At 40.7% G+C, this 11,128-nt stretch overlaps 1 protein-coding gene across 1 annotated transcript; it reads right to left on the bottom strand.

Moving 5' to 3' along the window:
- Positions 1-1,107: 1,107 nt before the first annotated feature.
- dnal1 (dynein, axonemal, light chain 1) lies at positions 1,108-10,743 on the bottom strand. Its single transcript, XM_021585273.3, has 8 exons — positions 9,875-10,743; positions 9,023-9,061; positions 8,731-8,840; positions 8,266-8,321; positions 8,075-8,130; positions 7,828-7,954; positions 4,713-4,853; positions 1,108-4,465 (listed from the first exon to the last, which is right to left on the bottom strand). Exons 1-8 carry the CDS (start codon positions 9,875-9,877, stop codon positions 4,419-4,421), a joined length of 579 nt encoding a protein of 192 aa, XP_021440948.1. The 5' UTR covers positions 9,878-10,743; the 3' UTR covers positions 1,108-4,418.
- Between the last annotated feature and the right edge of the window lie 385 nt (positions 10,744-11,128).

Here is an 11,128-nt window from a genome sequence, read left to right as displayed (position 1 = left end):
AGGCTGTTTTCTTGTTATCTATAGCAGTTGGTGACTGTTACTGTTCTGCTGGGGGTTATAGACGCCGGTCATATTCAACGGGTTTTGAGCGTTTGTAAATTCATCAGTTATCTTGTGCTCTGGCACACTCAGAAGAGAGTGCTCTGAAATTGGACTAGATAGCCAGAGTGAATGGAATGTATGATTGTACCCCTAATCAAAGCCGGTAAACTACACTAAACAAAATATAAATGCAACATGTAAAGTGTTGGTACCCTGCTCAAATATTTTACATGCACAAAAGGCATATTTCTCTCAAATGTTGTTTGCACATTTGTTTACTTCCCTGTTAGTGAGCACTTCTCATTTGCCAAGAGAATCCATCCGCACATAAAGAAGCTGATTAAATAGCATGATCATTACACAGGTGCACCTTGTGCTAGGGACAAAAGGCCACAAAATGTGCAGTTTTGTCACACAACACAATGTCTCAAGTTGAGGGTATGTGCAATTGACATGCTGAATGCAGGAATGTCCACCAGAGCTATTGCCAGAGAATTGAATGTTCTGAAACAAAGCTGAACATGTTACAGTTCTTACATGGCCTGCATACTCACCAGACATGTCCCCCATTGAGCATGCTTAGGATGCTCTGGATTGACGTGTATGACAGCGTGTTCCAGTTCCCGCCAAACTCCTCAGTAAGGAAAGTATCTATTGGCTGTCCTAAAAGTCGCTAAATGACGTCATCGCCTAATTTGCATAATTGGCCATGGTCATGTAATTGTGATGGATGCTGAAGGAGAGTACTAACTTTGTGGGAGACAAAAAAGGGAGTAAAAAACACCTTAAATTTGTTTAGAACGACAAATGAACTTTCTTCTGTCGATTCTGTTTTTTTTTTTTATGTCACAATTCCAACCCTCCTCCTTTATCCAGGCAAGTGTCCCAAAAGAGGCACTCTGGCAGAGCTAGATTTCATAGATGTGATATGAACACTGCAATAACAAGAGTAGACTTACTTATTGTTTATACCTGAATAGATTACGCCATTGTCTTGTCAAATAATAGTGTATGTACATATTTATAATGCCCTCATGAAATAACCCCATAGAACACCACAAAACATGACTTCAATCGTTTTTAATGCAACATACCAAATTTCAACATTTAAAATGCTATTTAAAAAAAATCATAAACATCTCGGTATATATTTATTTTATACAAAACATGCCTATTAATATACAAACTTAAGAAGAAAAAAAAGTACTATTAGCTAAGACTAGAGCTAAATATATATATTTAGTTCTTCCATCTTTCTAAAATACAGTATTCATCCATGCACAGAAAACACTTCAAATTGTTCTCCCCTAGCCTTCACCCCGTTTTGTGCAACCTCATATTCCTCCTTCAAGGCTGCATACAGGTCCGAAACTAACGTCCTTTATGCATGCAAGCCGAGTGCGAGGTCCTTTATGCATGCAAGCCGAGTGCGATGTCCTTTATGCATGCAAGCCGAGTGTGAGGTCCTTGATGCATGCAAGCCGAGTGTGAGGTCCTTGATGCATGCAAGCCGAGTGCGATGTCCTTTATGCATGCAAGCCAAGTGTGAGGTCCTTGATGCATGCAAGCCGAGTGTGAGGTCCTTGATGCATGCAAGCCGAGTGTGAGGTCATTGATGCATGCAAGCCGAGTGTGAGGTCCTTGATGCATGCAAGCCGAGTGTGAGCATGCAAGCCGAGTGTGAGGTCCTTGATGCATGCAAGCCGAGTGCGAGGTCCTTTATGCATGCAAGCCGAGTGCGAGGTCCTTTATGCATGCAAGCCGAGTGTGAGGTCCTTGATGCATGCAAGCCGAGTGTGAGGTCCTTGATGCATGCAAGCCGAGTGTGAGGTCCTTGATGCATGCAAGCCGAGTGTGAGGTCATTGATGCATGCAAGCCGAGTGTGAGGTCCTTGATGCATGCAAGCCGAGTGTGAGCATGCAAGCCGAGTGTGAGGTCCTTGATGCATGCAAGCCGAGTGCGAGGTCCTTGATGCATGCAAGCCGAGTGCGAGGTCCTTTATGCATGCAAGCCGAGTGCGAGGTCCTTGATGCATGCAAGCCGAGTGTGAGGTCCTTTATGCATGCAAGCCGAGTGCGATGTCCTTTATGCATGCAAGCCGAGTGCGAGGTCCTTTATGCATGCAAGCCGAGTGCGATGTCCTTTATGCATGCAAGCCGAGTGCGAGGTCCTTTATGCATGCAAGCCGAGTGCGAGGTCCTTTATGCATGCAAGCCGAGTGCGAGGTCCTTGATGCATTCAAGCCGAGTGCGAGTCAGGAATCGTGAGACAATAAGACCATCACCACCCATACAAAAATGTAAATGTGCTTTTTGGAGCAGGGCATCAACATGCACATAGCCCACCTTGGTTGGTTGTTAAAAATAAATACAAAATGTCTTGCTCACGAATGGGAATGTAACCTTGTCCCCAGGCTAGAGAGCCGGCTGATAGACAAGACCAATGGGCATGTACCTTTTAGAATGTTTGTGTAGTTACCTCAGAGGAGGCTGTTTCATAAGTGCAACAGTGACATACAGTGGGGCAAAAAAGTATTTAGTCAGCCACCAATTGTGCAAGTTCTCCCACTTAAAAAGATGAGAGAGGCCTGTAATTTTCATCATAGTTACACTTCAACTATGACAGACAAAATGAGAAAAAAAACAGAAAATCACATTGTAGGATTTTTTATGAATTTATTTGCAAATTATGGTGGAAAATACATATTTGGTCACCTACAAACAAGCAAGATTTCTGGCTCTCACAGACCTGTAACTTCTTCTTTAAGAGGCTCCTCTGTCCTCCACTCGTTACCTGTTTTAATGGCACCTGTTTGAACTTGTTATCAGTATAAAAGACACCTGTCCACAACCTCAAACAGTCACACTCCAAACTCCACTATGGCCAAGACCAAAGAGCTGTCAATGGACACCAGAAACAAAATTGTAGACCTGCACCTGGCTGGGAAGACTGAATCTGCAATAGGTAAGCAGCTTGGTTTGAAGAAATCAACTGTGGGAGCAATTATTAGGAAATGGTAGACATACAAGACCACTGATAATCTCCCTCGATCTGGGGCTCCACGCAAGATCTTACCCTCTGGGGTCAAAATGATCACAAGAACGGTGAGCAAAAATCCCAGAACCACACGGGGGGACCTAGTGAATGACCTGCAGAGAGCTGGGACCAAAGTAACAAAGCCTACCATCAGTAACACACTACGCAGCCAGGGACTCAAATCCTGCAGTGCCAGACGTGTCCCCCTGCTTAAGCCAGTACATGTCCAGGCCCATCTGAAGTTTGCTAGAGAGCATTTGGATGATCCAGAAGAAGATTGGGAGAATGTCATATGGTCAGATGAAACCAAAATATAACTTTTTGGTAAAAACTCAACTCGTCGTGTTTGGAGGACAAAGAATGCTGAGTTGCATCCAAAGAACACCATACCTACTGTGAAGCATGGGGGTGGAAACATCATGCTTTGGAGCTGTATTTCTGCAAAGGGACCAGGACGACTGATCCTTGTAAAGGAAAGAATGAATGGGGCCATGTATCATGAGATTTTGAGTGAAATCCTCCTTCCATCAGCAAGGGCATTGAAGATGAAACGTGGCTGGGTCTTTCAGCATGACAATGATCCCAAACACAACCCCCGGGCAACGAAGGAGTGGCTTCGTAAGAATCATTTCAAGGTCCTGGAGTGTCCTAGCCAGTCTCCAGATCTCAACCCCATAGAAAATCTTTGGAGGGAGTTGAAAGTCCGTGTTGCCCAGCAACAGCCCCAAAACATCACTGCTCTAGAGGAGATCTGCATGGAGGAATGGGCCAAAATACCAGAAAGTGTGTGAAAACCTTGTGAAGACTTACAGAAAACGTTTGACCTCTGTCATTGCCAACAAAGGGTATATAACAAAGTATTGAGATAAACTTTTGTTATTGACCAAATACGCATTTTCCACCATCATTTGCAAATAAATTCATTAAAAATCCTACAATGTGATTTTCAGGATTTTTTTTTTCTCATTTTGTCTGTCATAGTTGAAGTGTACCTATGATGAAAATTACAGGCCTCTCTCATCTTTAAGTGGGAGAACTTGCACAATTGATGACTTTTTTGCCCCACTGTACATACAAACATTGTAACTGTACTAACTCTTTCGTATTACTTTTTCTTTCATGAAATCCATGGAGCTGTAAAAGTTTCAGCAATGTGCTTCTATGAGAGGTCATCTCCCAACCAGTGGAATGAGCTTATTCAACATCTAAAAAGAGAACAAATAAGATAATAGGATAGTGCCTGGTGGATTGATTCTCAATGATGCTGGTATAGAAACCATTTCAATAAAAATATTTTAAAAACAACAATCTGTAAACTTAAGAGATTAAATAGAATGTGTTAACTGTCTCCCTCGTCATCATCATCCGCCTTGATCACTGGGTTCCCTAAAGAGGAGAGATGGAGACCAAAGCTGTAAGGATTGTTGAAACATCAATAGCAAAAACTACTGAAATAAGCAATGTGAAATGACAGCAGGCTGTTCTATACGGAGCCACACTATTTAAAGATAGGCTCAAAATAGTGTACTTTGGATCAGCCCGATAGTAAGTAAGTAGCTTAGGATGACATCAATACAGTCCTAGGAATATAGCATCCTATTAGAGAAAACAAATAAAAGGTGGACAGTCTTACCATCTAGTTTCTTCAGCTTGGGCAGCCTCTTGGTGGCCTCTTCTAGCCAGTTCCCCTCAGCGGAGTACTTCTCCTCCAGGGGGTTTCCAACAAACACCATGTCCACTAAGGATGGAAGGTCAGCTAGCTTCACGAACTCAGCTGTAATGGAAAACCACAGTTGTAATGGCGACCATCAAACATGTTATCAGAATTGACTTTATTCATGAGGCAGGCATGATAATGAGGATATAACCATTGTAATTACCACTCTAAGGTGGGACATTTTTCCCACCGTCCACAACACAGAGACACAGAAGTGACTGTGTATGCAACCACAAACAGTGTAGTGTAGCTAACATCAAAATCAAATCACATTTTATTAGTCGCGTACACAGTTTAGCAGGTGTTATATGGTGGGTGCAGCGAAATGCTTATCTTCCTAGTTCGTATTGATCAATGCAGTAAATAACACACACACAATAATAAAACATGTAAAACAATCAAATTTAGTACAGCAGGAGATATATAAATAGTACAGTTGAAGTCAGAAGTTTACATTCACCTTAGCCAAATACATTTAAACTCAGGTTTTTCACAATTCCTGACATTTAATCAGAGTAAAAAGTCCCCGTCTTAGGTTAGTTAGGATCACCACTTTATTTTAAGAATGTGAAATGTCAGAATAATTGGTATGTTTGGAGGACAAATGGGAGGCTTGCGAGCAAGAGAATGATTTATTTCAGCTTTTATTTATTTCATCATATTCCCAGTGGGTCAGAAGATTACATACACTCAGTATTTGGTCGCATTGCCTTTAAATTGTTTAACTTGGGTCAAATGTTTTGGGTAGCCGTCCCACAATAAGTTGGGTAAATTTTGGCCCATTCCTCCTGACAAAGCTTGTGTAACTGAGTCAGGTTTGTAGGCTTCCTTGCTCGCACACGCTTTTTAAGTTCTGCCCATACATTTTCTATAGGGTTGAGGTCAGGGCTTTGTGATCGCCACTCCAATACCTTGACTTTGTTGTCCTTAAGACATTTTTCCACAACTTTGGAAGTATGCTTGGGGTCATTGTCCATTTGGAAGAACCATTTGCAACCAAGCTTTAACTTCTTGACTGATGTCTTGAGATGTTGCTTCAATTTATACACATAATTTTCCATCCTCATGATGCTATCTATTTTGTAAAGTGCACCAGTCCCTCATGCAGCAAAGCACCCCCACAACATGATGCTGCCACCCCGTGCTTCACAGGTAGGATGGTGTTCTTCAGCTTGCAAGCCTCCCCTTTGTCCTCCAAACATACCAATGGTCATTGTGGCCAAACAGTCATATTTTTGTTTCATCAGACCAGAGGACATTTCTCCAAAAAGTACAAGGCAATGCGACCAAATACTAAGTGAGTGTATGTAAACTTCTGACCCAATGGGAATATGATGAAATAAATAAAAGCTGAAATAAATCACTCTATACTATTATTCTGACATTTCACATTCTTAAAATAAAGTGGTGATCCTAAGACAGGGACTTTTTACTCGGATTAAATGTCAGGAATTGTGAAAAACGGAGTTTTAATGTATTTGGCGAACCAGGACGAACCAGACCTGTGGAGGTCTACAATTTTTCTTTTGATTTTCCCATGATGTCAAGCAAAGAGGCACTGAGTTTGAAATACATCCACAGGTGCACCTCCAATTGACTGAAATTATGTCAATTAGCCTAACAGAAGCTTCTAAAGCCATTACATAATTTTCTGGAATTTTCCAAGCTGTTTATCTTCTTACGCTAGCATCCCATCGACAACATCCGGTGAAATTGCAGAGTGCCAAATTCAAATGACAGAAATCGTAATATTAAACGTTCATGAAAATACAAGCGTAATACATCATTTAAAAACTTAACTTCTTGTTAATCCAGCCGCGTTGTCAGATTTCAAAAAGGCTTTACAGCGAAAGCACACCATGCGATTATCTGAGGACAGCGCCCCGCACACAAAAGCATTACATACATTTTCCAACCAAGCAGATGCGTCACAAAAGTCTGAAATAGCGATAAAGTAAATCACTTACCTTTGAGGATCTTCATCTGGTTGCAATCACAAGGGTCCCAGCTACATAACAAATGGTCCTTTTGTTCGATGAAGTCCTTTTTTATATTAAAAAAAAGTATGTTTCAATGGCGCGCTTGACTCAGTATTCCACCGGTTTCCCTCGTTCAAAATGCATACAAAATGAATCCCGTAAATTACCAATAAACTTAATCTAAACAAGTCAAACAACGTTCCTAATCAATCCTCAGGTACCCTTTTATATAAATAAACGATCAAATTTAAGACGGAGAATACCGGAGACCATTACCGGAGATAAATAACGAAGTATGCGCACTCACCGGAACGCGCTACAAACACTACAGCCAAAATGGGAGCCACTTAGAAGAACTACAAAAAACAAGCCTGAAACTCTTTCTAAAGACTGTTGACATCTAGTGGAAGCCCTAGAAACTGCAATCTGGGAGGACTTCCTTTAATATTCCCATTCCCAGCCATTGTAATCAGAGGTGAGCTGAAAAAAAAGAACAATCTGGAAGGATTGTTCTTGGGTTTTTGCCTGCTATATGAGTTCTGTTATACTCACAGACATTATTTTAACAGTTTTGGAAACGTTAGAGTGTTTTCTATCCAATACTACCAATTACATGCATATCCCCATATCCTGCCTGAGTTACAAGCAGTTAACTTTGGGCACCTCATTCATCCAAACTTCCGAATACTGCCGCCTAGCCCGAAGAAGTTTTAAAGGCACAGTCAACTAAGTGTATGTAAACTTCTGACCCACTGGAATTGTGATACAGTGAATTATAAGTGAAATATCTGATAGTAAACCATTTTTGGAAAAATTACTTGTGTCATGCACAAAGTAGATGTCCAAACCGACTTGCCAAAACTATAGTTTGTTATCAAGAAATTTGTGGAGTGGTTTAGAAATTAGTTTTAGTTCAGTTCACCAACCTAAGTGTATGTAAACTTCCGACTTCAACTGTATGTAAACATTATTCAAGTGACCAGTGTTCCATGACTATGTACATAGGGCAACATGGCACACTCTTGGCTCATGGAAATGAAACCATTGCCTACCCCACTCCTTGACCAGGTTGTTAGACATGTAGAGGACCTTGAGCTTCTTCATAACATGAATTCCTTTTAGCTTCTCTATCAGGTTGTAGGAAATCCACAGTTCCTCTAGCGTGTCACCAACAGCCTCCTGCAGACAGTACAAGGTGAGTAAACATTTAATTTCCTAATCCTATGCAAGAACATTCTTGGGCTAAGATTACAACATAGCAACAAGTAATATAGTAGATCACGAAAATGCCATAATCACCAGTCCGTTTAGATTTTTGATGTTGTTCCGCCCTAGTGATAATATCCGTAGGTTTTCTGTGAGATAGAGAAAAGGCATCACGTCTCAGCTTTTTAAATGATTACACATTTTACACCTTCTCTCCGTTTACATTAAAGGCCCTAGTTGAAGTGTTGTTTCCATGAAGACACATCAGTGTGACGCATACTCACTGAGGCCATTCAAGTTGGCAATTTTCTCAATGCAGTTTGTAGACAGGGACAATTTCCTGTTCAGAAGAACACAGTGACAGGAAGTGGAGAATCAACAGTGACAGGAAGTGGAGAATCAACACAGTGACAGGAAGTGGAGAATCAACACAGTGACAGGAAGTGGAGAATCAACACAGTGACAGGAAGTGGAGAATCAACACAGTGACAGGAAGTGGAGAATCAACACAGTGACAGGAAGTGGAGAATCAGATTTATCAAAGAAAAGAACAGCAGCATAACATTCTTATAGAGTGTGTGTGTGACCACCCATCTATTGAAATAGGTTTCAGACCAAAGCTGGATAAAGTTTCACAGAGGAGAATCAGATTTATGAATGAATAGAGCCCCAGATATTCCTATATTGAATTACCATCCTTGTCCTATGAAATTAGGTCTCAGAATTAAGAGGAATAAGGTTTCACTCACTCGCAGTTGATGAGGGTGGAGAGAGAAGCATCCATCTTCTCAATAGGAGGAATCTGACCATACAGCTTGACTGCTTTCGCCTCCCCCACCTTCTCTCCTGCCTTCTCCTCCTGTTGACATCACACAAGGTCGCCAACTGTTCTCCTTTTTTATGTAGGAGAGGACTAGACTGGTCCAAAATCTGTTTGTGCTGTAATGCCAAACCCGATTGGCAATTGCCATGAGAGTTAACAAAACAGCACAAACAGAACTTATCTGGGACCAGGCTAAGAGAGAGCTCTGATGCACTTACCCATTTCACAAGGGCTTCTTTTATGGTTGTTGGTTTTGCCTGTGAAACAATAATACAAACTTCTAGTTCAACTGATAAAATCTCAGTCAGTAGTCATGCAAATCCATCAGCTAATCGTGCAGCTATACTGTTGCAGCTATGACCGGCCTTTGCATTAGATACGTTTACAACAGCGTTATGCCTAGCTTATTTTAATGTAATAAATGCTACCACTGACAAACAGCTGTCAGTTATAGAAGTGAATCATGCACAAATCAATCATTCAGATCCTAGCAAAGCTAACGTAAACAGAACATAGCACCCTAAAGTTAGTTGAGTGTCTTTAGCTAACGTTAATAGCTAACGTTAGGTAGCAAGCTAGCTAACGTTAGCAGTAGCTGGACATACACGAGTTGATCTTCATACTGTCAAGCTGTCAAACAGATGCATAATATATTAACGTTATGTTACATTCACAAGATCACGGCTGGAGAATGATAGCTATTTCCTAGCAGACAGGTTACGGGAGAGACTACATGGACACAGCTAACGCTTAAACGTAAAATCCTAACACTGACCCTAACCCACATTTTTTTTTAAAATGATGAATCGAAATATCGGTTTGGGCGTCAGGCGTGTCCTTTTAGTCCTTTCCCAGGTTAACATTAACTAACGTCGTTCAGCTAGCTAAAGTTAACGCCTTAGGTGGGGCTGAGACTCGTGCGTCGTTCGTGTTTATGGCAGTAGCTAGCAAACATTTAATAGTATTATAGCTACAATGTCAACATTGTTTTTAATGCAAAATAATCTTTCAAGATAGCAAGTTACTGATAAACGACATTCACAAAATATTTTATGAGCCAAACAACTCACCATGTTGTCCTCTCCGGTTGCTATGACACAGACTGAAGCTTCACAAGTCACGACGCATGTGCAGGAGCTCGAGCAAAAATCTTTCCCACGCCCGTTACCTATACCCTCCTCCTCATCTTCTTTTTCTTCTTCTTCTTATTTTTCCATAATCCTTATTTGGTATTATGGCGGTCAACAAACAAATGTTATAAGTGCATGCCGCCACCGACTGTATTGGCTGTGTATCATCCTACTGTTATGTTAAATCTTTACACTGAAAAAATTGTCCTACCAACTAATACTGCACCCACTAAAACCTCACCACTATTCCACGGAGATCGGGCTGCCTACTGAGAATTCGTAGGCGATCGGAAAAAAAACACTGCCTTCCATTCTACTAGCTAACATGCAATCGTTGGAAAATAAAATTGAAGATGTACGAGTTAGATTACCAACGGGACATTAAAAACTGTAATATCTTATGCTTCATCATATGTTCATCATATATGCATAGTCATTTTAACCATACCTACATGTACTTACTATCTCAAAAAGCCTGACTAACCGGTGTCTGTATATAGCCTTGCTACTTTTATTTTCAAATGTCTTTATACTGTTGTTTTAATTATTTACTAACCTACACACACATACCTTTTTTGTGCACTATTGGTTAGAGCCTGTAAGTAAGCATTTCACTGTAAGGTATACGGCGCACGTGACAAATACATTTTGATTTGATTCACAGAGTCGTGGCTGAACGACGACTATTCTGCCCTTGAGTTGCGTTCCCATGCAAAACTAGACAGATAGCTAACAACAAAGTCTTCAATAAAACTCCCAAGGCGTGACTTTTCTTGAATGAATATATTGAAAACGTTTATGTTGTGAATCTGCAAAATACAGAAAAGAATATACTTTAGTATTCAATTCACACCGACACACTGTAGCTGTACATTATACATTTGAAGTTGCATAAATACAAAGCACGCGCTAAGGTACCATGCATCTGGCATGATGCCAAACCATATAGCTAATTGTTACTCATATGGTTATTGGCTCCTTTCATTACTCTAATAATGTACAACCATTTATGTAGAATAACAAATCATATTACACTAGGAACAGTAACAAACTACAGTATTGTATATTTTACAATTCGTTTGCATGACGCACGAGCAAAGTAATACAGCTAACGACATACATGAAAGGCATTGCAATATGTGAGGAAATGCAACCAGCATTGATATGTAAGCAACTCTATCAATAACAAGATTA

Source organism: Oncorhynchus mykiss, chromosome 25 (genome assembly GCF_057628025.1).
Source record: "Oncorhynchus mykiss isolate SJ-2025 chromosome 25, ASM5762802v1, whole genome shotgun sequence".
In the NCBI taxonomy this organism is placed as follows: Eukaryota; Metazoa; Chordata; class Actinopteri; order Salmoniformes; family Salmonidae; genus Oncorhynchus; species Oncorhynchus mykiss.
The sequence above is the reverse complement of the archived record's forward strand: the minus strand, read 5'-3'. Positions and strand labels throughout refer to the sequence as shown.

Excerpts from the sequence above, each read along its gene's own strand:
- dnal1 (XM_021585273.3), bottom strand. Across the intron at positions 8,841-9,022 it reads AAGAAGCCCTTGTGAAATGG|GAGGAGAAGGCAGGAGAGAA; the intron begins GTAAGTGCATCA and ends TGATGTCAACAG. Across the intron at positions 4,854-7,827 it reads CAACCTGGTCAAGGAGTGGG|CTGAGTTCGTGAAGCTAGCT; the intron begins GTAGGCAATGGT and ends TTTCCATTACAG.